The sequence below is a fragment of the Ambystoma mexicanum genome, chromosome 8 (genome assembly GCF_040938575.1).
Source record: "Ambystoma mexicanum isolate Mex_15411 chromosome 8, UKY_AmexF1_1, whole genome shotgun sequence".
NCBI lineage: Eukaryota > Metazoa > Chordata > Amphibia > Caudata > Ambystomatidae > Ambystoma > Ambystoma mexicanum.
Genome location: NC_090929.1, coordinates 808252905 through 808280751, shown reverse-complemented (window position 1 = coordinate 808280751; position 27847 = coordinate 808252905). Strand labels below are relative to the sequence as shown.

Here is a 27847-nt window from a genome sequence, read left to right as displayed (position 1 = left end):
AGAGGCTGATCAGTGATACCCAGATTATCAGAGCCGGTTGAGCAGGATGGCATGGTTGACCGTGTCAAAAGGCAGAAGAGCGGTCAAGTAGGATGAGGACAGAGGGGAGGTTAGTATCATGGTTAGAAAGCAGGTCTTCACGGATGTTCAGGAGAGCAGTTTCCGTGCTTCTGGCTGCTATGGAGACAACCAACAGATTCAGTGTGAAGATTAAGCTGGGAGATGGCCAGCTTTTCCAGGAGCTTGCCCAGGAAAGGAGTGATAGAGATCGTACGATAATTAGCCGGAAGGGAAGGGTCGGCTGAGGGTTTTTTGAGAAGAGGGTGCACAAAAGTGCTTCAGGGGGACGGGAAGGTTCCAGAGGTGAAGGAATGGTTGCAGAAGTCATCCAAGGCAAGAGCGAGGGTGTCAACATAGTCCTTGATGGTTTTGGAAGAACATGGAAGGACCTACTTAGATGAGGTTTTCATAGATCAGACTGGTCTAGAAACCTCATCAGGGGAGAAGAGAGGAAAGGCAGATAAGGGAGGGGGGATGGCCGCAACAGGGCAAGAGGAAGAGGAGAGTGTGGAGGGAGAAGCAGGTGAAGCTGAGAGGGTGGACAGGATGTCCTGGGTTTTAGAGATGAAGTGAGAAGCCAGGGCAGGGCAGAGGGCCTGGGAAGGATCAGGGGAGGTAGAGAATGCAGCAGGATTGGCCAGTTCCTTGCAGATTTGAAAGATTTTGGCCGAGTTGTTAGATCCCAAAGAGACACGGAATTGGATGTGAGCTCTCTTTTTAGCAAGGACAGAGAGTCGGTATTACCTTTGGAGCAGGTGGCAGGCCAGTTTGTCAGAGGATGTACAAGATGTCAACCATTTCCTCTCAGCCACCCTACACTTGCGTTTAAGGGTGACGAGGTCCGAGTCATACCAAGAGCTGCACTTGATTTTAGGCTTCATGACGATCCTCATGACAGGGGCAAGTACATCAAGAGTATCAGAGATAGCAGAGTGGAGCATGGGGAGGGCTGTGTCAGGGTGTGAGTCAGCCAGAGGTGCAGGAGGGGGCGAGAAAGATGCAGCGAAAGCCTCAATTGACACGCTTCATGGGTCGAATGACTGAGAAGGACGGTGGCAGTTTGGGCATAGAGTTGGCCTGGGGGTAGTGCGAGAGAGATGAGAGGAGAAAGTGGTCACTCCAGGAGAGAGGAGTGGTGAGAGTGTTAGAGAGGGGGTGATCTGAGGAGTTCAGAGCACCAAGAGTGTGCCCTGCTAGTGAGTCGGGCCAGAGCGAAGAATAGAGTCGCAAAGGTCACGAAAGAGGCCCGTGGCATGACAGGAACCAGATGAATGTTGAAGTCTCCGAGGAGGAGTTGAGGGATCCACACCAGGAAAATCAGGGCTACACCCCCACTAGAACGGTTGGATCTGGGTGCAGAGAGGATCTTCTAGCCATCAGAAAGGAGAGTGTCAAAGCTTGTGACAGAGCTGGCCGTGAACCATTTCTCACTGAGACCGAGGACATCAAGGTCAAGTTCTTGTTACGCTCACCTGGCTCCCACAGAGGCGTCGATCTGAACTGGACATCTGCGGTCTCCAGCAATGTGACGCATAAGGCCGAGATGACGGACTGGACTGGCCCACCTAGCTTTGTTTGCTTGGCCCGTAGGAATATTCTTCTGCAAATGGAGAAAGGGAATTAACCACCCGTGGAGTGGAGCGTAAATCTCCCCACCCCCGCTGTTCTTCCCACAGATCACCTTTGATGTCCCCTCTTATAGACTCACCTGATGGTTTGAAAAGAAGAGCTCTCCATCCTGCACTGAGCGCAGGGGCGCGTTGATAACCAGTTGCTTCACTGGCTCGAAGGAATTGGTGAGTTCCAGAACAACTTGTCCGATTCCTTGCAGGTTGCAGCTTGACCCTAGTGAAGAGTTCCTCGTGGCAACCGGTAGTATTCTGGTAAGGATTTGTGTTTTCCAACACAGTTCGATAAAATAATGTCAATATGTAACCTGTTGCTTTCTCCGTTATTCAGGTGCTGAGAGAAAGTACAAAGTTTTGGGGAATAATACCTCCGCCGGTAAAATCAGGTAAGTCTATTGTGGTGAGGAGGGTTCCCCTTGTTAGTCCCTTTGTTTCACCTTGCTGTCCTTTTGTTTCCCCTTAGGGGCCGGGGTTCGGCGAAGATACAGTAGAAGCTGCGCCGACCCGTGAAGAGGAATAGCACCCCCGGTGGTAAAATCAGGTAGGTCTATGGGGGTAACTAATATTCCTCTGTGTATTCCCTTGGCTCACCTTGCTGTTCTTGTCTTCTCCTTGGGTGCCGGAGTGCGGCGGGAACATGCAGGAGGATGCGGTGGAATGTGAAGATGATGCGAAGGCGGGTGAGTTCAGCGCAGCGCTGCAGCAGGCGCGGCAACGCGCATAAAATAACTTCTTTCTTCCAGCTCGAAGGCGCGATGGATCGGGAATTCAGGTAAGGATCAAAGGTATTGCTCTTGTTCTAACCTTTTCTCCTTCTTTCTCCCTTCTTCTAGGAGCTCCAAACTCGAGGCGGGTGTGGCAGAAGACTGGATGCAGACTTGCAGGCACGGTGAGCATTACGCTGCTGGATGCAGAATAACGCGAAGCATGTGCTGCTCTTCGGGCGTGGTTTAAATAGCCTCCAAAGTAGTCCCAGGTAAGTATTCCTCCTCAGCACCAACCGAGTAAAAAATAGTCCCTAGGTAAAGTAGTCCCTTCCAAGCCTCTTTTTGGCTTGGAGCTCTTGCAGCATGGTCTGCATCAGGTAAGTTTGCAGCATGGTCTGCATCAGGTAAGTTTTAATCTATGAGCCTGGCGCCTATGGCCCCAGGACTGACTCTCCATATGAGCCTGGCGCCATAGACACCAGGACTGCACCCAAATAGCCCCTAGCAGGGGTTGTTGGGCTTGCTTGGGATAACTTGATGCCTGCTTCCGGGGTTGCTGGACTTGGTCTGGGTCCCCGGGGGTAGGCATCAAGACAGCTCGTGGCGAGGTGGAGAAAGTAGCCATCCTTGAAAGCCTTCTGGGGAGGGGGACAAATCAGTGGTACTCGCTGCAGAAACGAAGAAGGAGCCTGAGGGAGGACGGAAGAGGTATGAGGAGAGGACATGGGAGCGGAGGAGGGGGAAGAAGGCACCGGAGAAGTGGCAGAGGGTGGAGGCAAGGAAGCCGAAGAAGGGAGAGAAGGTACAGGAAATTGATAAGTCACAAGAAGCATCTGTCAAACAGGAGGAGGTTGGCCTGAGGGCCTTGGACAAAGACGGTGCCATTAAGGTAAACAATAAGGATGACCATAGAGGAGTGAAAGGAAGCCAGGAGGGCCTCCCAGTGGGTGCCACCATTAATGGGAGAGGAAGACAAAGGAGAGAGCACAGAGACCATATGAAGAGTCCATAGGTCAGGGCGAAGGAACGACAAAGAGGATGTCAGTGAGGGTCTGTCTGGAGGAAGCGCTGGTGTAGGTGTCAGTGATAGGGAGGCCAGGGTTGGAGACCAGCATATCCCTTTTGAATGTCTTCCTACCAGACTTAGTGAGAAGGATAGGATAGTCAATGGTGAAGGTGGCACTAGATGGGAAGCTTTCCTTGCATACTTCTCATCCTCTAGGTGCATCATTAATGTCGATCACAATGGCACTATTATGGTCCAGGGCTCTCATCATGCTCTTCTCCTCCCCAACCAGTCCCTGCATTCTCTCAAACTTCCTCCTTTCTCCTGCCACCCCTCTTTCCCCTCTCCTCACTATCCCACCACCATTGATGGGAGTTACACGCCCTTGTACACCCCCTCGGAAAATCTTCAAAGGTGGCAACCAGCTTCACTTAGCTACTTTGAACATCCGCTCTGCAGCCAAACCCTCATCCGACATCTGTCTCCTTCTCGAAGACTGACTTGGACGTCCTCGCTCTTACCGAGACGTGGTTCAAAGCCAGCTATCACTTCTCTTAACACTCTCCTTCTCAGAGCTACACAATCCTCTCCAAACCCAAACCCTACAGGATTGGAGGTTGAGTGGCCCTGATCTTCCCAGAGTGGGTCCCAGCCTTGATCATTCCCACCCAATCATCCTACTCTTGAATGCCTCGTCTGTGGGTTGTGGATCCCCCCTACTTTCTCTCTCACCTTTGCCACCATCTACAGACCCCCTGACCCCATCCCCCTCTTGCTCTCGGAATGGGCTCACCTTGCCTTATCTCCTTCAGCACACTTTCTAAACTCCTCCTCCTTGGCGACTTCAACATCCACCTTGTCTCTCCTGAATCAACCACCTCTCAGTTCCAAGGCCTCTGTGACCCTCTCTCTCCCTTGCAGTCCGACTCACGCTGCTGACCACACTCTTGATGCCCTCATCTCTGGTGACATACCGATCTCTAATCCGGTTACCACCACCCTCTCCTGGTCTGACCGCTCCCTCCTATCTGGGTCCCTTGGCCCTCTATGCCAGCCACCCCTTGCAGTGCCAGCCCCCTTCACCATCATTCCACCAATGAAGCAAGTGTCAGTTGCTGTTTGCCTCCAGCTTCATCCCTCCACCGCCCTGGACTCTTCCTCGGACTCTGCCCTTGCTAACCTGCATCTTGCCATCTCCAACACTCTTGACAGCCTTGCCCCTGCCAGGATCTGTCTAAAACATGCCATCAAGAACAACAGCTAGTACGACTCCAATCTTGCATCTCTGAAACGCAAGTGCAGTGTTGCTGAATGGAAGTGGCAGACCATGGGCTCATCCTCTGGCAAACGTGGCTGCTGCCTGCTTCAAAGGCATTATCGCTTCTCTATCCACTCCAAAAACCGGGCCCATATCCAAGCCTGCACCACTGGAGCTTCTAATAACGCGGCAGAACATTTCAAAATCTGCAAGGAACTTGCTAATCCACTTGCAGTCACCACCTCTCTCCTTCCTCCTCAGTCCTCCAAGAGTGCCCTAGCCTCCCACTTCACATCTAAAACTCAGGACATCCTGTCCTCACTCTCCTCCACCCCCATCTCCTCTCTCATGCCTGCTCCCCTGCCTCCCTTGCCCCACCCTCCCTTCATCCCCCTCTCTCTCCTTCCCATACAAAAGGACAAGGTCACTAAAGTGGTCCACTCTATGAAGGCCGGTGGCCAGTCATTCATTCGAAAACAAAAGGATCGAATGCAATATATTTGAGTCAAAAAGGACCAAAAAAAAAAAAACTGAATGCCTTTTTTTTAAATGTATTTTTTTTCGGGGGTTTTGGTATAGGTAAAATTAATGATTTTTGGCCTAAAAACGGGGATTTGGGGGGGACCCCCCCCTCAAAAAAATAATATTGTATTCAATCCTTTCACCCATAACCATGAAGGCCTCCTCCTAACAGGTGCTCCCCTGCTCCTCCAAAACCATTAAGAACAACATCTCCACCCTCGCCCCTGCCCTTGCAGAACTCTGTAACCCCTCCTTCACGACCGGCTTTTTCCCTCTATCCCTCCCTTGGGACCCCTCCTGTCCGGCTAACTATCGCCCTATCACCCCCTTCCTGGGTAAATTCCTGGAAAAGTTTGTCCTCCCCAACTGATCCTCCACACTGGATGCCCAGTATCCAGATTGTTGGTCCGGAAGGCAGCAAACAAGATCAGAGGCACGGAAACTGCTATCCTGAACACCTGTGAAACCTTGCTTGCAAATCTCGACTCCAACTCCCATGCTGTTCTCATTCTCTGCGATCTCTCCTCTGCTTTTCACACTGCCAGCCATTCCATCCTCATAAAACGACTCTGTGGCACCCCCTGCATCCCTGAACGGGCACTGGACTGGCTGATCTCCTTCCTAACTAACCGCCCTTCCCAGCTGCAATTGGGCCCTTTCTCATCCCATCCTCCACCACCAGGTGTCTCCCAGAGCTCTATCATATTGCCCTGGCTCTACAATATCCATCTCGCCCTTCTTGCTCATCTGATCTCCTCTTCGAACCTCATATCCAGTGTTATGCCGATGACGCACATCTTTCCTTCAAACTTCCCTCATCTTTCTCTCTTATCCCCGACTGTGTGTCCGCCATTCAGTCATGGTGTTCAGCAAACTATCTCTGTCTCAATGCCAGCAAGATGGAGATCCTCATCAGGACACTTGTGCCCTCTTTTCCTCCTACCCTTTCACCACCCTCTCTGGGCCCGCTACCCTCACCATACTGTGAGGCCAAAAACCTTGATGTCATCTTCGACTCCGCTTTCTACTTCACCCCCCACATTGTGGACCTTACCAAAAAGTCACACATTCAGCTCCACCTCCCTTTTCTCAACTTCCCCCAGAAGCTCAATGTCTCCAGAGCTCTGGTCCTTTCCAGGCTGGACTGCTGCAACAGTCTCTTTTTTCAATCTCCCCCTCTCCTCTCTTCGCCCCCCTCCAGCTAATCCGGAATAAGGCTGCAAGATTTATCCTTGGCTTCAAGCCCAGTGACCATATCTCTCCAGCCTTAAAATCTCTACACTGGCTCCCGGTGGCTGCAAGTATCAAAGATCCCGTGCATCATCAACAAAGGCCTTTGAGGGGCTTGGGACCACGCCATCTCCAAATTTCCCAACCTAAATACTCCCCAGCTCAAGCCCTACGCTCCTCAAATTCGAACTCTCTGTCAAACTCTTTAAGCAGAGAGCGGGGGGCAGAGCTCTCACTGCGGCTGGTGCCCCCTTTGGAACAGCCTCCCTGCCCCACTCAGATTTGATCCGGACCTCCTTAAATTCAGGAAACTGCTCAAAACTCTGCTCTTCTCTACCTATTACCCGCTCTTTTCCCTTCCTTGCTAATCACACCACTGCTGTTGTAACCGGTGGCCTGATCCTCAAGAACCTCAGAGGCTATTCCCGCTTCGTTATTGCCAGCAACCCACCCCACCACTGCATTGCCCTGCGGGCCGCTGCCTGGTTACTCCACATTCCACCCTTGAGAGCTGCCTGCACTAGCACTTAGCCTGAGGTGCTCCTCCTAGCTCCCCTTAGTACTTCCCTCTTGGGCCCTCTCTGGCACTTGTCCATTCCTCTGCTCCCCTTTCCATCCCCCTCCCATGCAGTTATCAATGCACTTGCACGGCCGAATGCCACAAGGCCTAGTAGGACCACGGCTGTAAATAAATCACTTGCTTTTCTTTTTTTTTTGTCAGTTTCTTGCCACCGTCATCTCCCCTGTTCCCTTCCCTTTTAGACTTGTGGTGCTTTGAAACACAATTCTGTTGTGTAATGTGCCTGACAAATGAACAATAAAATAAATCAAAATAAATAAAACAGCGAGGGAGAAAGGTTCTCTACGGTATGAATCGGACAGAGTCCACAATAATCTGGATTTCTCTTCTGAGGTCCAGGCTGCCAGGAGATAAAATGGTTGCTATAGGAGACCGATACAGTATGCCATGATGTTCCCAGGGAAGCTGCGCATTCAGCATGGAGGACGGGTGCACTTCTAATTTCCTGATGAGGCTATGGCATACATTGAGAGGACCATACCAGTCCCGGTTGGCTGAGGTCCAGACACTGGAAGGAAGGACTGTATCTTCAATGGCGCAATTATCCTTTGGCAAATTAATTCTGACCACAGTGACTGTTGATACCAGTTATAACTCTGTAGTGCCAGGTTCTGCCGACCTTTGATGGATGCAAAGCAGGACTTCGTTACACACCCAAGGTTTAGTTGATGCTTGGGCTCCCTGGAGTTCCGAAGGACGCACAGGTTAGGATTCACCATCAAGTTGGGGTGGCTGGATGAGGGTTGGTGTGGCCGGATGAGGGGAGGGGTTGAAATGTTAAAATGTCTGACAGGCATGCTGAGGCGAGGTTTTCATGAGTCACTGTTTAAGTGCGCTCAACACGCATACAAAAGGTTATGCACATGACAGGCGGCAGATCACGTAGTGGGAGGCTGCCCATCAAGCTCTCGACATGCAATGTACGTGGGCTCAATAATCCTGTTAAGACAAAGACAATTCTTGCTTATATAGACTGGCATGGTCCACAGATACTCATGCTACAGGAAACACATGCCCTGGGTAGGGTACATGAAACATTTGCTTGCAAATGGGGCATGTGATGAATCCTGCAGAGCCCTCACAGAAAACCTGCCTAAGGTCTCCTCCCAGGTGGCAGGGGGAAGGCAGCCACTAGCTGATCCTAACCCTGGGGGTGGTATTAGCCGGGAGGATCACCTGGGAGGAGAAGGGCCCCAGCAGTATGGGGAAGCTCAGTTAGGAGAGACACTATTTGTCTTACTCAGAGGAAGAGATTTCCATGATGCCAGAATATTTAATGGTTTGCTGTCAGAGTAAGGTTTCCCTTCCCAAAGCTACACAACTTGTTGGTAGTAAAAACTGTTATGATCAATATGGGAATCAGAGCATTAATACTGTGGCTTCTGCCTAGGGTTTGAACCAACCATTAATCCCTTTGAAATCTCTTCCTATCTGCCTAAAGGTATATTCTAGAAGAGTGAATTAAATAAAGGTGAAGGCAATATTCAGGGCATACAAATGACCAAAACATTTGGGACTTCAAGTACCACAATGCTATAGGTACTGGGACGAGGAAGAGGAGTTCAGAGGCAACAAACTTCAGCATTCAGTTAAGAGGTCCTGATAACCCACACCAGAGCAGGACCTTTAGGTATTTAAGACCCCCTCAGGTCCAGGCCATTAGAAACAGAAGGTGGAGCAAGAGTAGTAGTTGTGAGTCACAGTTGCAGCAGCTGAAGCAGGGTTATGAAGACGCTAGAGCCGCTGCTGTTGAAGCGGATGTCGGTTCTGAGAGGGTTTTGAAGCTGTAAGCCTGAAGTGCAGAGTTCGTGCAGTGGGAAGCAGTGTGTTGACAGGCTGTCCTGTGGGAGAGAGGAGCTCTCCTTACAGCGTGCCTGATCCCGGTGGCTGGTGAGCATTGGAGTGCACGAGGAGCAGGACAGACTCATTTCCCGAGTAGCGCAGACCGCGGGTACACAACTGCAACTGTCAGACGTTCAAGGAGCAGCTGAGGAAGCAGAGGCACCGGTTCAAGCGGATGTGTGTAGAGAGAGTGGTGACTTTGCCTGTAGTAGGTAACCCATGGAACACTCAGTAAACGAAAGCTGACCGCTAATCAATATTTTGAATGCCGACCTAATGCAAGAAAGTCTTATTGGTATTACAATCACTTTGAAGGAGGACCAGAAAAGAAAGGTTACAATTATCATTGCCCAAACAAAGAGGGGACAATATTGAAGCCATATAAATCCCTGCCAAGCCAAAGTAAAGAGGGGACAAACCTTCAGAAAACATATAACCCACATTGACAAATTAACAAAAGAACAATACTGCAGAAAGATTGTAACCATTATTCCCAGAACGGGAAAGAGGCAATAATTAACCCATATGCCAACAAGCATTGCCTAAACCAAGGAAAGGCAAGTGTAATAAAGAGACATTATGAGCAGTTGTTTGAGGTGAAATTGAGAAATCAAGAGTGGCAGGAGAGAATCTCCCTTGTAAAAGGTATCAAGGAGGAAGGGAACATAATCTGCATTGCCGTTGGAACATACATCAGGGGAACAAACAGCATCAATGTGTGTTGTGTCCACACAGAAGACGTGAATCTTAATGTTGTTCCAAGTCAAAGACTGGGCTGAAAGTGTGGTGCAAGCCTCAACACAGAATATGTGTCGTAGTGTTAAGAGCTTTTATCCTGGCAGGCGAGTATAGCCTAAAAGGGATTATTAGTGTTAATCCTGGCAGGTTAGTGAACCAGGAAGAAGAAATTAAAGTACTGCACTATTGTGTTTGATGAACTATGGCAAAAACCATCCCAACAAAAACATTGTAATGAATCTAGAAGAATTGAGAACGTTTATTTTTTCCCAAGGAGGAGATGATGGAAATATCATCCTGACAAAAACATTCTTATGAATCAAAGAAGAATTGTGTAAGTGTCTGTTTTCCAAAAAGGAGAACAAATCTTGAGATACTAACAGTTGAAATATAAAAGCCTTTGTATTGTCAGGAGTAAAGTGGAAGACTTTTTGAGCAAGGAGAACTTTATGAGCAGAACTTGGTTGCCAAAAGGAACTTTTCTTATTTTGAACTTCCTGCTTTGAACCCGGGGAAGGGGATCGAACCCAGGTTACAAGGATACATTGTTACCAGGTTTATGTTCAGCATAACTGCAATGTTTGTTAATTCGAAGTATTCCAAAAGTTTCCATTTCCCTAACAGAGATGTTACTAATTATATGTGATTCAGCCAGGACTGTATTTTGTTTCAAGGTTTTTCAAATAATGGTATAACCTTAATTTCCTGCAAAACTTAAGACATTAATAAATACATCTGTCATATCCAGATTTTCACTACGGACAAAGGACAGGCCCCTGTTTAAGACGTCAATCATTTCTCCTGTTGGGGTTGTGTCAGAAATGATCACTGGTGATGGTGTATCAGTTAATTCTGGCCCATTTGTGATCATGTGAAAATCGGTGTCTGTACTTTCTCCCGTTTTAGTGATGGTTAGACCCTGGCCACTCCTTTTGCCTCTTCCTCCTCCTTCCTCACCTCATTTCGGATTTCTGTTGGATGCTCCTTTTGACATGCCTCTTCCTTTTTACAGTATGCACATTTCTCCTTAAAAAAATAAAAAATTGCATTTAATTGTCACAGCATTTGATGGCAAAGAGGCAGTTTCGTCTTCTGCAGCACTAGCATCTTAGGATTCTGGGGTGTACGCTGTAGTGTACAAGGGTGTTAATGTCGCAGGTGGATGTTTGTATTGATCATATTAGTTGGTAAATGTATAGATTCTTCAGCCTTCTCACACTCCCTTTAAAGAGCCTGTACTACTTAGAGAGCACATGTGGCTGTCTCCTGACAATGGTCTGTGGCATGGTGGAGTGGACCAGTGGATCCTACCTATACGGACCCCGGGTCCTACATCACTTCCCTAGTGATGGCACGTGGCTCCCATGGCCACCCCACCATCCACCTTAATCTCAAGGCAATGGGCTTTGTCACAAGGGTTACCACCAGCACACCAAGACCATTTACAAGAAGACAATGCATTACTTACCGTAAAAGCATTTCTGATGGTTGTATCTGCTTAGATTCACATGCTGTGCATAGGTCCGACATCCAGTGGTCACTGCGGAGTATTGCATTTTGTTTTTCGTAGTCGAAAAGGGGACGTCGACAAGGCGTGTCTGTAACACTATCCCTATAGTGACGTGTGTTGTACCCACAATCCCTCACGCGTCGAGGTCCCTCTGTTTGTATTTTTCTGCCCTGAGGGAGCCTTCTAGACGTGAGTGAGTACAGAAAAGAGATAAATATAGAAAGATGTCTATGTTCCTTCTATCCAAGCGGGGAGGAAGGGTGGGCGCATGTGAATCTAAGCAGATACAACCATCAGAAATGCTTTTACGGTAAGTAATGCATTGTCTTCTGATGTTTGTTAATCTGCTTAGAATCACATGCTGTGCATAGACTAGCGAGCAGTACCCGGAGTTGGTGGTGGGTTATGAGAAGGAACAGTAGAGAAAAGATGTCTTAATACTGCCTGTCCCACCTGGGAGTCAGATCTAGAGTGTGTATCTAGACAGTAGTGTTTTGTAAAGGTGTGCACAGAACTCCAGGTAGCCGCTTTGCAGATGGACTCAAGGGGAACATTTGCAATGAATGCTATGGACGCCCCCGTGCCTCGAGTAGAATGTGCTCTTGGCCTAAAGGGCAGTTCTCTCTTAGCAAGAGTATAGCAGAGAGTGATGCATTGAACAATCCATCTAGAAATAGTGGACTTTGAAACTGCATCCCCTTCTCTTCCTGCTGCCACCGAGACGAAGAACTGATTAGTCTTCCTCAGTGGTCTGGTTCTTTCCATGTAGAACATGACCGCTCTGCGCACATCTAGTGTGTGCAGAGTCCTTTCTCCCAAGTTGGAAGGATTTTGAAAGAACGCTGGTAGTTCTATAGACTGGTTTACATGGAAGTTTGAGATGAATTTTGGAGCAAACCTTGGGTGAGTGCGTAGAACCACTTTATCTTTGTGAACTGTAACAAAGGGGTCTAGAACAGAAAGAGCCTGTAGTTCACTTACTCTCCTGATGGAGGTGATAGCTATTAGAAAAGCAGTCTTAAGGGTGAGGTCTTTAAGAGATGCTTTGTGCATGGGTTCAAATGGTGAGCCCATGAGTTTGGTAAGTACCACGTTAAGGTCCCATCCGGGAGCTGGGTCAGCTATCGGGGGGTGTATTTTCTTTACTCCCTCCATGAAGGCCTTTATAACAGGGATCTTCCACCACGACACTGAGTTGGGAAGTGGTGTATGCAGAAAGTGCCGCTAGGTGGACTTTAATGGAATTGAACACTAGACCTGAATCCAATAAATGGGTCAGGTATAGAATAATATGTGTGGGAGAGCAGTCAATTGGGTTGATGCTCTTTCCTCTGCACCAAATGACAAATCTCTTCCATTTGCTAGAATAGCAGTGGCGAGTGTTGGGTTTTCTGGCTTCCCTGAGGATGTCCATGCATCTCTGTGGGAGCTGTAGATGTCCAAATTCTATGATCTCAGGAGCCAGGCTGCTAAGTTCATGTTCTGGGGGCATGGATGCAGAGTCCTGCCCTTGTCTTGTGACAGCATGTTGTGCGGGCAGGGGAGTTTCACTGGGGGAGATAGAGACATCTCCATCAAGTGAGCGAACCATGGCTGTCGGGCCCACATTGGAGCCACCAATATCATGGTTACTTGTTCCTGGTGCATCTTGTGCACTACCTTGTTGAGAAGGGGAGTAGGGGGAAAAGCGTAAACAAATCTCCCTGACCATTGAATCGACAGACCGTTCCCCTTGGATTGGTTCTGGGGGTACCTGGAGGCGTAACTTTGGCATTGTGAGTTCTCCAGGGTTGCGAACAGGTCTATTTCTGGGAACCCATTGCGTGAAGACGTTGAAGACGATGTCTTCGTGCAGTCGCCATTCGTACTCTTCGGGCAGGGGGAAGTCTCTGCTGAGTTTGTCTGCCAGCAGATTGAGTTCCCCTGGTACATGTTGTGACAGAAGGAACATATTCTGTTTGAGAGCCCACTTCTATATGTTCTGGGCCAGTTTGGACAGTCCTGGAGAGTGGGTTCCCCCCTGTTTGTTGATGTAATACATGGCTGTGGTGCTGTCTGTAAGGACCATCACTGTCTTGCCTCGTAGGTGTTCCTTGAAGGCTTTTAGCGCCTTGAACACCGCTAGCAGCTCCAGAAGATTGATGTGTTTGGATGCTACGTTCGGAGTCCACTCTCCGTGAGCAGTTTGATGGGGTAGGTGAGCCCCCCATCCTGTAAGGGATGCGTCTGTGGTTAGAGTGGCTTCCGCCGCGGGTGTGGCAAAGGGTTTCCCTTTTTCTAGGTTTTCTTTTGTCCACCACCGTAGCGAGAGAACTAAGGCCTGCGAGACCACCACTAGGTCGTCCCTTAGTCCGCTGGCCTGACACCACTGGCTGTTGAGCCACTTCTGCATTGGGCGCATGTGCAGGCGCGCGTGAGGTACCAAATAAATACACAACACCATCATGCCTAGCAAGCGCATTGCTTTGCGTACCGTCACCTCTCGACCGGACACATATTGAGGGATCTGAAACAACATGTTTTGGACCCTCTCTTTGGAGGGGAAGACAAGGCCGTCCTTTGTTTGAATTAGAGCCCCTAGGAATTGTTTGATTTGGCTGGGGTCTAGGCTGGACTTCTTTTCGTTGATGGAGAAGCCCAACTGGAACAAAAGGTCTACCGTCTTTTGGGTATTGGAGAAGCATGTTTCGTAAGAATCCCCTGTTATGAGCCAGTCGTCGAGGTAAGAACCTGCGCAGGTGGGCCGCTGCCACTGCCAGTACCTTTGTGAATACTCTCGGTGCTGATGCTATGCCGAAGGGTAGCACTCTGAACTGGTAGTGTTTGCCCTCTATCATGAACCGGAGGTATTTTCTGTGCGCTGGCAACATTAAAATATGAAAGTATGCATCTTTCATGTCCAATGTTGTCATGTAATCTCCCTGTGATAGCAGTGGGATCACCTCCTGTAGGGTCACCATACGAAACTTTTGGGGTTTGACAAACTTGTTCGCTGGCCGCAGATCTAATACAGGGCGCATGGTTAGATCCTTTTTGGGTACAAGGAAGTACACTGAATAAATACCTTCCGTTACCTGAGATAGAGGCACAACCTCTATGGCTCCTTTTTCCAGCAGTTGCTGTACTTCTTGTAGAAGGATGGCAAGATGTTCCGGTGACATGTGTCGTCCCCTCGGGGGTTTGTATGTTGGGGAACTGTTGAATTCGATGCAGTATCCGTGGGCTACGGTGGAAAGTACCCAGCGGTCTGACGTTATACCCTCCCATGCTGGAAGAAAGGATGTTATCCGGCCCCCGACCGGTGTTGTTAGGGGCTTGGGATCCTCTGGGGGTGGACCCTCGCCCTCTTCCTTTGCCCCGGCGCTGTCCTCTTTGGCTGTACTGGCCACTATTGGTCTGGAAATTGGTGGCAGGGTACTGTTGCTGCTGGTTTTGTTGTTGGCGTTGGCCACGAAAAAAGCGTTTATTGCCATAGCCGCGCCTGGTAGCAGGCTTAGAGATTTGGTCAAGAGTTTTGATCGTATCGAACTCTTTTTTAGCCATCTCCAGAGCCTCATCCACCGCTTTCCCGAAGAGGTTTGAGTCTTCAACAGGTTTATTTATTAAAGACGCCTGTGTCTCCGGTTTGAACCCTGAGTTGCGTAGCCATACGTGTCGTTTTAGGACTATTCCCTGAACTAGGGAACGTCCCGCAGTTTCTGCCGCATCCAGAGAGCTCTTTACAATACTCTGGTTGACCTGGGTTCCTTCGCCAATAGTTGAAAGCAGGCGTGTACGTAAAGGTTCCGGCGCTTCTTCGGCGTCCTTGCGCAGTTTGGCCCACTGCGCGTCCGCATAGCTAGCGAGCAAAGAATTGTTGTTGGCAATTCTTGCCGAAAAGGCGGCCGAGGATGTAATTCTTTTTGCAAGGGCATTTAACCTCTTGCCCTCCTTGTCAGGTGGTGCCTCACTGGTGGAAAGTGGTACTCCTGCCCTCTTTCTTGTGTTGGTTACCACCAGGGAATCCGGAATGGAATGTTCCCTGATGTACAGTGGGTCTGAGGGTGAAGGAGTGAAAAGTTTTTCAATTCTAGGATTGACCCCTCTGATTAGTGCGGGTGTGGACAGCGAAGGGATGATTCTTCTCCTCACTGAAGCGAGGAGGGGAATTGTCTAACTGACCGGGGGTTTCTCCTTAATTACCCTTTCTACAAAGTCTAATTCAGGGGAGAGCTCCCCAGTGTCCAGTTCGAAGTGTGCTGCTGCTCTGCGCAACAGGGCATTAAATGTGGGTTGATCGTCAATGGGAGACGTGTTTCTAACAGGTGAAATGTCAGGAGGATTTAGGTTCAGGACATCAGTGTCGGAATATATTGATGGTGATTGCCAGGGGTGAGAAGGTCCTTCTTCTGGATTTTCTCCGAAACCTTCTCCTACCAAGTCTGGGCTGTCTTCCAGACCTTCCTCCTGGTTCCGTCCGTCTTCCTCTTCCATAAAATCATCCTCTTCCTCAAAATAATGTTCTTCCCCAGTGAGGTCATACACACTGTGGAAGTCTGAGGCTGTGTCCTGGTGGGGATTGCCTAATCTTGGAATTTTGGCCCTGGGGTCCTCCTGAGGCCCTTCTCTTATTCTCTTTGGAGTGGGAGGGTTTTGGGCATTCATAAACCTCTCCATTCTTTCCATGCAGAGATGGAGCCTTTCCATGGTTTCATGGGGTACCCCTGAGCGGTCTAGCGGGGGAAAATTGGTGTCTTGTAGCTGAAAACGGCTCGACCTCTCCCATAACGTCGAGGAAAGTGTCCCGTCGCCCTCCGAAAAGCCTTCAGGTGTGCTGGGAATCCCTTCGACTGAAGGAGATCGTCCCTGTGTTTTCGGCGTGTCTTTCGACCTTTGCGTAGCGCTCGACGTGTCTTTCGGCGTACGCTTGTGGGCGTCGGCTACCACGATCCTCGCCAAGCTCTCAGCGACTCGTTTGTCAGCGGAGAGCTGTGGTTTCGACGTTATGGGTGTCGAACGCTCTACGGCGGCATGCGCTTTCTGCTGATGCGCTCCGGCCGATGATTTGGGGGCGGCGCCCTTATTTGCCGAAAGCCCAGTCGCTGGTCGCGGCTGCGAGAGGGGTTTCGAACCCGAACGGTCCGAGGAGGCCGCCGGTGAAACCTGCGTCTCCTTGGGCGCTGATGCTCTCTTTGCCTTCGGCAAAGAAGAGCCATGGGTTGTGTGCTTATGTGTGGTCTTGTGTGCGTCAGTGTCGCCGGGGTGTTCATCCCCATAAGCAGGGCGTGAGCCGAGCCCGTCGGGGCCGGGGACAGACGACGAAGCGCGTGTGCGCTCTCTAGGGGGGTTTACGACTTCCGTAGCGGAGGTCGTGGTATCACGTTCCTCGTCACTGTCGGAGGTAGCGACGGTGGGTGGAGCGTCGGCCTTCGACATAGCGTAGGCCGCCCACCTTTTGACCCTACGGTCTTTTAGAGTCTTCGGCTTAAGAAGCCGACAAGCCGTGCAACCTTCCTCCTTGTGATCGAGGGGCAAGCAGCGGTTACACCGTGAATGCTTGTCCTTCCAAGTAAACTTGCCCTTGCAAAGTGGGCAAAACCTAAAGGGTGTCCTCTCCATAGCCGAGGCAATAAAACGTGATAACCACCCCAAGGGAAAGGAAGGGGAAAAGGAAAGGCATTCTCAGAAAAGAATAGAGATATCCCACGACCCCCACTCTCCCTACTGTATTTGGCCTGCGAGGCCAGGCCACGTGTTCGGCAACGCCGAAGGATCTCCTCCGCTCGTCCCCTCCGTCGAAGATCTTGCTCGGCGGAGACAGCTACACAACAGCGTCGAGGGGGGGATTGATATGTTCTATATTAATATAGGAAAACGACCAAAGGTCGAGGAGATGAAATCTGCAATGTCTCTCGAGGAGCTCCGCGTAAAGGCGACCAGTAGCTGGGCGGAAAAAAACAATCTGAGGGACCTCGACGCGTGAGGGATTGTGGGTACAACACACGACACTGTAGGGATAGTGTTACAGACACGCCTTGTCGACGTCCCCTTTTCGACTACGAAAAACAAAATGCAATACTCCACAGTGACCACTGGATGTCGGACCTATGCACAGCATGTGATTCTAAGCAAATTAACAAACATCAGAAATAGAGTATTTTTTTTTTAAGTAATCATAATTTGGTTATTGGTATGATTTCAGTAATCTGTTGGTACATTTGCTTCAAGTCACCGACATGTCTATATTTGCTCCACAATGAGGCGGCTTACTCTTCCAGTTTCCGCTTTTTGCCAGTCACAAAACATTTTTTTTGTCCACCTCCTCTTCTTGTGTAAAAGGGCCTATTTTTCCTCATCTTACTTTGAGTTTATAGTGCAAATGTAATCTAGTGGCTGAAATGATGATGATAAAAATGTGTAATTCTGAGAGTCAGTATTAGAATACTTTGGATCACCAATCTGCAAAATCCTCTAGAAGGCAGGTTAACGGCCAGAATAAACATTAAAAAAATGAAATAGAAAGGAAAAACCCTAATCTTCAGTGGCTCTATGTATCATGGATACATTTCTATGATTCAGATATGGAGTCCTGTATTGGTTTACTTCAGATAGATTTGATATGTCTGCCGTCTTATCTGTCGAACTCCATATTTCCTAAGCAGGCACGTGCACAATCTGGGTTACATAGATTTTAAGCGTTCTGTGTTAAAAGCTATCTGCTGTGCGCTATGTTAGCTAGCCTTCTAGATATTACAAAGGTTGAGAGGGTGGAGTGAGTATTTTCTCACCAAATCATGTTCTGAACGGCCAGAGAAGGGTTGGGTTTTGCAGTGGTTAATTAGCTGCACACATTGTGTTGCTCACTCTAAGCATCACAAAGGGTGCGACGATGTGCTGCTGTTGCTTGTTGTGCATGAGGCTACGTAAGAGTAAGTTGGTATGACTGGATCTGAGAGCAACTCTTGTTAAGAAAAATGTTGAGCATTTTGACAGTCGGATTGCAAGTAGTACAGTGTATTGCAGACTTTCGGCATTCCTTAGGTTTATTCTAAATTGTGCTATGTTTTGGGACAATGCATGGGCTGGTCATGCGACAATCTACCTTCAGTGTGGTTTGTACTGTTCATTACAATGCCATTTTTGTTTAAATGCCCAAGTTGTTGTTCTCGTAGTTCTGGTGAAACGGAATTCCCACCTGTGGTTGCTTTTCATTATACATGAGTTGGGTGGAACTGGGCGCAGCTTCTGGGAGAAGGTTGCTCATCAGACAAATTCAAATAAATGTAAATTTCCAATGGACTGTGCAATTTCATTTTCCATCCCAACCCAAAGTTGATAGCAGAGTTTATGTCTTTAACAAGAGTAGCGTGTTGACATACATTTTTGCCCTTTCTGCACACACATCAACAATGTCCTTTGGCAATAAAACGGAGTACATTCAAAATATCTCAAGTTGTGCAAGGCCTTCATCTGCTAAGACTTACCATGATCCTGTTATGGATGAATCCTCTGCGGTAGCGAGCAGGCCGCAGGTGTGGGTACTCTTCTGTGCTGGTAACCTGGATATCCCAGATTGATTTCCAGGCTTCATAAAGTTGGGAATGGATAGGGTAGACGCCAGAGTGATGAGGGGCTACAGCATATCCCATATCTATGGGGATGCCGTGTTTCTGCAAGTACAAATCAAATGGACTTGTAATGTGGTGATTTGTGTTATTTACATGCAATTTATCAAAAACTGAAATGTGCCCCTACCAGTGCAAACTGCTTATTGAGCTTCATCTGCTCTGCCAGGACAGTGACATTGTGAAAAAGATGAGGCTGCATGTGACTCCACATGTGCGGGAACCACCAGAATTCCTTTCGGTGTTTGAGCAGCATATCATCCCCCTCATCCTCTTTTTCTGTACCTAAAGTGGGAGCAGGGATGTGGAGAGTAAGTAGACATGATGGTTACGAAAGAGCCCAAAGGTAATGTATTCCTCGTGTTTGATCTTTAGAAACAAACAGGCCATGCTAATATAGAACAAACAATCACATTCAAATACAGATTGATTCAATGGTTATTTTGCCTCACTGGCGTGTTTCCAGAGACAGCACTTGAGGCTATGACAAAGAAGCATGAATGTCTGATAATGCTTCACATTATTCCATTTCATATGGGGTTTAGGGTTCACAATCAAGTTCTACTTTTTAAATATCACATATGACATGTTTTAATTCCCAACAGGATCAGCTCCATTTTCCATTCCTGGTTGTTTTTTTACTGTAGAAAACGATAGAATGATGCAGCATTCCTTCCCCTCGGTTGCCAGGCCTCGCCAACATCAGTCAACTCCCCCGATCAGGGAGTAAAATTGTGCTCTTAAAGGCATACAATCCACTATTCTCTGTAGATGATATCAGAAAAGGTTGGTTTACCCATTTCCAAAAATGTGAAAGAACCGCTCTTAATCAACTTAGAAGCATAGACAGGTATCACCAATATGAAAAAGAATTCAGCCCAGGACAAAGTATGCAAAAGATTGCTAGGTGGAGTTTCAGGGATGCAAGACCCTTCTATGACACCATGCGACAGGACATTACTGCAATAAGGTAAACAAGAGGTAACTTTAGGTCTCGGCTTTTCACAAGAAAGAATACAATACGTGTGCCATATAGGAGTCGCACGAGTATAGGAGAATATCTCTGGATGTAGATTTTACAAACTTCAAAACACCTTTAGGTTGTTATGCGCTAAAAAAAAAATGTTGAACATTTTAAGAAAACAAAAATGCCAAACAATGCAAATGGAACAAGTTACTTAGCTGTAAATGTTGTTCTCCAGCATGGGTCTGGCATGGATTCACATGATCATGAATATTCCCTGTCATCAGGCTGGGAATCCTTGGTAAAGAAAAAAATCAGTTTCAGTTTCATTTCTGAACTGTCTTTCTCCTAATAACCAATCGCTGGTCTCTGGGTCGTACTGCCCCCAGCCAATGACTGCCCTCTCCGTAAGCACCTCCTCAGGCAGCCATCTTCAGATTTGGTAGCACGTAAAGTGGCAGAAGGACCAAGAGAAGAAGAGTCGCTGAGGGGTAGGCGGCAGGGTTCGCGTGTGAATCCATGCCAGACACATGCTGGAGAACAACAGTTACAGGAAAGTAACTTGTTCCTTTCCAGCATGGGGTCTGGCATGGTTTCACATGTTCATGAATAAAAGAATACAAAGCAGTACACACATGCACAACCACGTGAGGTGTGAAGGCTCAACATTAAGCATCTCTTATGTCCTCACCAGGCTGCCCTTCAAGCGAACAGGTTGCGCAGCACTGCTTGGCCGACTCTGGACTCCTCTCTGGAATCCCGGTTGACGCAGTAGAATTTCGTGAAGGTTTGCATCAACCTCCACGTAGCAGCCATGCAGATGTCCAGCAGGGGCACGTTTGCCAACCGGTGACAGCGCGTGATGCAGCCGGAGAGCCACCTGGAAATGGAAGCCTTGGAGAGGGTCTTCCCTTGGTTCACAGGGCCAAAGTTCACAAACAGCTGTGATGTCTTCCGAAAAATCTTTGTGCGGTCCACGTAGAACTTCAGCGCTCTAGCCACATCCAGCGAGTGCAAAGTCCTCTCAGCCGGCGACGAAGGCGACGGGAAGAAAACGGGTAACACGATCGCCCTGGAGTTCTGGTGTAGCAGGATAGCCGCCAGATGGATCTTGATAGAAGCGTGTGCCAGCCCTGCCTTGGCCAGCGACAGCAAGTACGGCAGCACTTGAGGGGCCGTAATCTGTAGAGGGTTTATCTTCTGTGCACTGCACCAGACGGTGAACCTCTTCCATTTATGTCTGAGTCGAAGAAGCCCCGGCCTTGGAAAGTACCTCCCTGCAGTCTGCTGTGATCTCGTATCCTCCGAACTCTAGCGCTGCAGGAGCCAGCCCTGCAGGTTCAGCGACCCCGGGTCGTGGTGCAGAATCTCGCCTCCTTCCCTGGCGAGAAAATCTGCATCCGTCAGAAGCTTGACTGGAGGGGACGCTGACATGTCCATAAGGTCCGGTTACCAAATCTGCCTTGACCACGCCCGTGCGACAAGGATCATCCTGCACCGGGACTGTCTGAGTTGACTGATGTGTCGCAGAAGCAACAGCAGCGGTGGGAACGTGTAGAGAAATAGGCTGTCCCAGGGGAATGAGAAAGCATCCCCCATGCTCCCCTGCTGGGGAAACCTGCTGGCGAACCTTTGGTACTTGGTGTTCGTCGCCGTCGCAAACATATTGATCTGGGGACTGCCCCATCGTTGAAACAGCTGGTCCACCTGATCCTGCTGAAGCTCCTACTTATGGCAAGAGCGCAGCTCCCTGCTGAGTGAGTTGGCGACAGTGTTCTTCACTCCTGCCAGATGGAAGGGTACCAGGAACATCCCTTTGGCGACAGCCCAGTGCCATAAGTCCTGCGCTTCCTTGGATAGAGCTGGGGATCTGGTGCCCCCCCCCTGCTTCCAAATGTAGAACATCGTTGTGGTGTTGTCAGTGAAGACCCACACCACCTTGCTCTTGAGGGACGGAAGGAATGACTTGAGGGCCCAAAGCACGGCCCGGAGCTCCAGGATGTTGATGTGCAACGACTTCTCCTCAGGGAGCCAACGGCCTCTTGCGTGGAGGTTGCCGGTGTGTGCGCCCCATCCCTCCAGGGAGGTGTCCGTCGTCACCGTTTCCTGATGCGCTTGGGTCTGAAAGTCTGTGCTCGCCGCAAGATGCGCGCGGACCCACCCCACCATCGGATTGCTTAACAGAATGTCTTGTTGAGGGTGATCTTGTCCTCAAAGCTTCCCGTCGCTTGTATCTAAGGGCCGTTGAGGAACTCCTGCAGCGGCCACATCCGCAGCCTGCAAAGCCAAACGAGGTAGATGTATGACGACATCATGTCGAGCAGGGACTTGGACCTCACCCTGGCAATCTTCATGGTCAATAGCCATTGTACCTTGCCCAGGATGGCCTTTATCCTGTCTTCCGATGGCACAGCCAGGCGTGCCACTCTTGAGTCTGGCTTCCAGGAACTGAGCATCCTGATATGGCTCCAAGTAGGACTTTGCATAGTTTATCGAGAACCCCAGTTCCGTGAGCAGACGGACGGTCCTTGCCGTCTGTCCGACGGCGAGTTCCTTTGACTTCGCTCGGATGAGCCAATCTTCCAGATATGGGTAGACGTGGATCCCCTGCAGGCGCAGCCGCGCCGGCCCCGTGCCAGGCACTTGGTGCAAACCCTTGGGGCCGACTTCAAGCCGAAGGGGAGGGGCTTAAATTGGTAGTGCCGCCCTTGGACCACGAAGCGCAGAAACTTTCGATGTCCTTTGCAAATGGGGATGTTGAAATAGGCATCCTCCAAGTCCAGCGATGACAGGAAGTCGCCTTCCTCCAGCTGTCCCAGCACATGCTGGAGGGTGACCATCTGGAACGTCTGCGATTTTATGTATTTGTTGAGGCGGCGAAGATCTAGAATGGGTCGCCAACCCCCGGTCTTCTTTCTGACAAGGAAGTACTGCGAGTATACTCCGGAGCCACGAAGCCTCTTTGGGACAAGTTCTATTGAGCCCTTTTTTAGCACGGCTCGTACCTCCAGAAGTATGTGGTTTACTTTCCTGGCCACAGGTTGGAAACAGGGACACTTCCTTTGAAACTCCAGGGTATGTCTGTGGGCTAAGGCATCCAGCACACAATGGTCGGTGGAGATGGACTTCCACACGCCAACGAAGATCACCAGCCGGCCTCCCACCAGGGTGCTCGGGTGGGGGCCCGATGTCACGGCCGGTTCAGTCCTGCTTCGCTGAGGCCTTACCACCTTGGGCCCATTGGCAACGACGACCATGTCCTCTGGCCTTGCTGCGGCCTCTGTAGGCTTCCTGGGAAGAAGAACGGGCCGCCTGACGGTATGAAGAAGAGCTGCCGCCGAATCCTTTAGAGGCACCTTGTGAGTTGCCTCTGGAGGGCCGAAAGGACGACCGTTGATCCGTCGTTGATGCAGCGTGCCCAAGGCACAGGCCGTCTCGGTGTCTGCCTTGATGGCCTGCAGTGACTCGTCCACTGCCTTGCCAAACAAGTTGTTCCCGTCAAAGGGCATGTCCAGTACCCTCGTCTGTACGTCCTGGCGGAAGTCAGTGGCCCTGAGCCAACCAGACCGGCAAACGATGTTGCCCATCTGGCCGAAGCAGGTGTCTGTGATGTCCGTGGCCAACAGGATGCCGTGGTCCGAAGCCACCTCGCCTTCTTGCAAGATTTCAAGGGCCTCTGCCCTCTTGTCGTCTGGGTGGATGTCCAGTAGGGGGCCGATTTTAAACCACAGCTCCCTATCGTAGCGGGCCACGATAGCGAGAGCGTTGGCCGCTTTAATGGTCATCACCGCTGATGAAATGACCCGTCGCTGTCTCCGTCTCGTCCCTCGACGGAGGGGATGGAGGTGAAGGATGGAAGGGTGGGGGCGGATGGACTCACCTCCGCTTGAGAGGAAGGCATCCCGACGGTCCACATTCTTCAGGAGGCCCAGCCCTTCGTCCCAGATGTCGTGCAACAGCGGGACCAAGAGCACGGTCTTCCTCTTGGCCTCTCGTCGCTGATAAAGGAATCCCTCCTTCTGCTCATCGGGGCATAGCTGAAAAAGCTCTGAGGCCCTAGCGATCATGGCGTGAAATTAGCCAATTTCGTCGGGAGGAGAAGCCCGGGTGGGGGCAATGGGAGATCTGATCCGTTGTTGCCACCATTTCCAGGCTAGTAAGATGTCCTCCAACCTGTCCGTCAGTGGTTGCAGCGGCTGCGACGAGAGCGTTGGCAGCGGCGTGGTAGCCTCCGGCTCCTCATCGATCTGCCGTTTCCCGTCGCTCTCCACGTCCGTCTCATCTGGGTCCTTCCCGTAGGACCTAACCTCGACGAATTTCTTGTCCAGGACTGACATGAGGCCCGACAGCTCATCCTCAGAGGAGATATCAGAGTTTGGTAGGACTATTGCGCCCCACCCCCTTCTTCTCAGCCAGGTACTTCATTGGGGTCTTTTCGATGTGCAGGAAAGATGATTCCCTCTGGGAGGGCAGGGAAACTCTTGGCTTGGAGGTCATCTCCACAGGGCCACATCTGCGGGCTTCTGAAGGGACTCTGCCACTCCCTCAATCGAAGCCTTAGCCAGGTGAATCTGGGCCTTCACGACCTTCGGTGCGTCTGAGGCCTTCACCGTGGGGGGAAGGGTCACCGCCTCGCTCCCCCTTGGCTTTCTCTGTCGGGGTTGAACGGCGCTTCTCCCGAAGCTTACCCAGGTTTTCCGACTTCCTCTTCGTTGAGCCGGAGCGTTGGCTCGTAGTTGACGCCGTTGCTGCGCCCGGCCTGGCAGCCGCATAGCCCGTACCAACGCGCTCCCGATGCCCGTGGACTCACAGTGCTTTGCCTTATGTTGGGCCCCCGTCGCTGAAGCGCCCTCAAAGGTCTTAGAAGACCGCTCAGACGACTTCTTGGGCGAAGTACATTGCTGGGGCTCACTTGCCACCGGGCTCTTCGCCGCCAGCCATTCAGCAAGTCGTTTGCGACAGTCCTTCATTGGTACAGATGGACATGTCCTTGCAGAACGCACAGTCCTCCTCCACGTGCGACTTTCCTTGAAGACGTCTGTAGTCCACATCCTGGGCAGATCCTTAACAGCTTTTATCCAACGGCCGTCGAGTCTCCTTTGTCTTCAGCCAGGTCCACGCGTGGTAGGCCTCAAAGATCTTCCTGAATCCTCCAAGAAGTGAAATTCGACAAAAATTCCCCCTGAGGGGCGTAGAGATTTACAAAACGGGTCCCCGTTAATCGGAAGATGAATCAGTGGAGCTTGAGGCTCGATTTGACCGAAAAAATAAGAGTAAACTCTTTGAAAAAACGCAATACGCAGTAAAAGCTCGAGAGCTAAGCACGAGGACTCCCGACACTTGAACGTGCAGTAAAAATCTGAAGATGGCTGCCTGAGGAGGGGCTTAGGTAGAGGGCATTCATTGGCTGGGGGCAGTATGACCCAGAGACCAGTGATTGGTTATTAGGAGAAAGACAGTTCAAAAACAAAACTTCAACTGATTTTTTTCTTTACCGAGGATTCCCAGCCTGACGACGGGGAATATTCATGAGCATGTGAATCCATGCCAGACCCCATGCTGGAGAATGATAGACTTCTTTCGATGTTTCCATGTGTTGCCGTTTGTGGATTTCGCTTCTGAAATCTTAGGCCTTGAACGAACACATCTGAATTCATGGAAAACAGGGGCAAGGGCTATAAAGCAATTTATGTAATAATCTTCTAATCTATATGTCACCCCGTCCTGCAATATTTCGAGCTTAAATATATTGTATGAATATTATTTCCTTTTCTTGATCACTAAAATTACAATCTAATTCCTCTACTCTCAAAACCCTCTCCCCTGCAGTGTACTTGCTCACACGGTATTGATGTGAGATTCCTAGCGACAGAACGAACCTAGGTGGGACCCAGGGGAGCACGAGGGTCTGATTTTGCAAAAGGGACACTAGCTCGTGTGAGGTGTAAGCAACTAATCTGTACTGTATAGAACTATGAAATTGCAGAAAAACCACTAACTCTCTAAGCAATTACTGTCCCTTTCCTGACTTCTCCAGGGCCTTTGTGTGCATTGGGGTAGAGGAGGTGGTATGTCATGCCTGTTAGTGGGGGCCTTCGCAGGGCCAGGACTGAGGTAGTGAGAATGCAGGGTATCTTGGGACCTGATCCCCCATCTCCATAACAGTATGGTTATGGATGGGTCTACAGATCAGCTGAATGTAAATAGTATGCGAGTAATTGAGGAGACTGCAGGCCAATGGACATGCAGGGGGTCATCAACCTCAATTGCTGTCCTCTTCCTGGCCGGCATTCCTAGAGAGGGGTAGGACTTGCAGTCCAGTTGAATCTCCCACTGTCTAAACTTGTACTTTCCAATATGTTACAAACCAAGATTTGATAATATTTTCAGTTAGTCTGAAAAAGGTTATGCTGAGATGGCAAAATGCATGAGCTTTCAAAGTACCATAGACGTCATCAGATAGTGTCACACATTAAAATGAACAAACAAAACAAACAACGCCAGACAAATCTTTTCACAGGAAAAAGGAATAGGCTTAAACACTTTAAACTGCAATGGCTGCAGGAAAAGTATGCAAGGAATTTAGCCATCAGATGCCGTCCCCACCTGCCTTGTATACGTTTGGTATAAGAACTTACATATAATTGCACCAACTGCAAAAGAGTTCTCACCTCTAGAGGTCCTGAGAAGAGCAAATTACTTACCCCTGGTAATGTTCTTTCGAGTGGATGTTCCTCCCATGTATTCCTCATCTTTGATATATTCTGTTTGGAAAACTTCTTTCATTATAGGGCACCGTTCGTCGTCGACTCATACCCCTCGACGGCTGCATCCGTTCGTTCAGTTCTTAATTTTTACCCCCGCTTGTAAAGCCATATGGCGCCAAGACGTTGGAAGAAAGGAAGGACTAATGCACAGAAATTCTCTCGAAGGAAGAAGGGTAGGATGGGAGGGGCGATGAGGAATACTTGGGAGGAACATCCAGTCGAAAGAACATTAGCAGGCGTAAGTAATATGTTCTTCAAATTGATTATGTCCTCCCATGTATTCCTCATCTTTAATAAGACTCCCATAGCAGTATGATGCAGGAAGTGGGAGCAGAGAATTTATCGTTCATGCTGTGGCAAACAGCTTTCCCGAACTTCGCCTTCTGACTCAACGCAGAGTCCAGGCAATAAAGTATGAAGAGAGGATCAAGTTGCAGCACTACAGATGTCCTGCACTGGCAACCTCATTTAAAAAAAAGAAAAAATGCCAGGGGCGTGGCTAGGCGACACGCCATGCAGACGTGTTTCCCCTGAGCTCCATGCCGTAGCGCCCAAGCCATGCGATTTCTTCCTCTAATAACAGGATTTTCGCCCTACAAATTACCCAGAACAAAGATGACATGTATTCCAAGCAACTGTCGAAGTTCCGAGGCTTAAAATCCCCAGGATGATGCAGTTTCGGGAGAAGGAACTTGGCAACCGGAAAGTGGAAAACGGTGGCGCGCGCCATCCCGGGCAGCCCCTGAGCAGAAGATCCCTTGGCTAAGCAGGGACATCGCGGGGGCCCCCGCAGCTGGCCGTGACTGAAACTGATCAGAGAAAGAAGACCGGGTGGATGGCAGAGAGCCCCGCAAGTTTGGGGAGACTGAACGGGGATTGGGACATCAGAAGAGTCTCCGGAGAGGAGGAGAAGCGGCTCCAGGGACGAGAGTAGCCGAGCCGTAGGTCCGACGGCGGGAGGACCCGGTAATCAGCACAGAGAGGTCGGCGAGAGGAAGGCGGACCCCCGCTGCCTCTTCGGTCCCGGCAGCAGCGTGACGAGTCCCCGTGAGAGTCTCGCTGGACGAAGAGCAGTTGAAGAGCGGTCTGGCCCCGGGAACAGCAGAGATGCTCTAGGTGTCATCGGACAGCGAAGCGAAGTTGGATCCCTGTGGCGCCGCTGGGCCTGAGGGTGGGCGGAGTCCGGCTCCAGCACTGCAGTGAGGAGACCCCACAGCGGCACGGCCGGAGTCTCGGGGGGGGGGGCGTCCCCACCGCCTTATCGGGACTCACAGGAGGGCAGGAAAGGAGGGGGATCCACGCTGCTCCATTAGCCCCGAAGGCTGGGCGGCTTCCGGATCCACAACGAAGAGGCCCCCCCCCCACCAGCAAAACCAGAACGCCTAAAAGGAAGGGAGCACCCACTCCCTCTTCAGCGTTAATCTCTATACG

At 50.0% G+C, this 27847-nt stretch overlaps 1 protein-coding gene across 1 annotated transcript in view; it reads right to left on the bottom strand.

The window, feature by feature from the left end:
- The window catches only part of NDST2 (N-deacetylase and N-sulfotransferase 2), a 2001368-nt gene that overhangs the window by 1379876 nt on the left and 593645 nt on the right, over positions 1-27847 (bottom strand). Inside the window, exons 4-5 of the mRNA XM_069610676.1 lie at positions 18816-18970; positions 18545-18730 (exon numbers count right to left, since the gene is read on the bottom strand). Of these exons, the coding sequence (XP_069466777.1) occupies positions 18545-18730; positions 18816-18970 (341 nt within the window). The remainder of the gene's footprint in view (positions 1-18544; positions 18731-18815; positions 18971-27847) is intronic.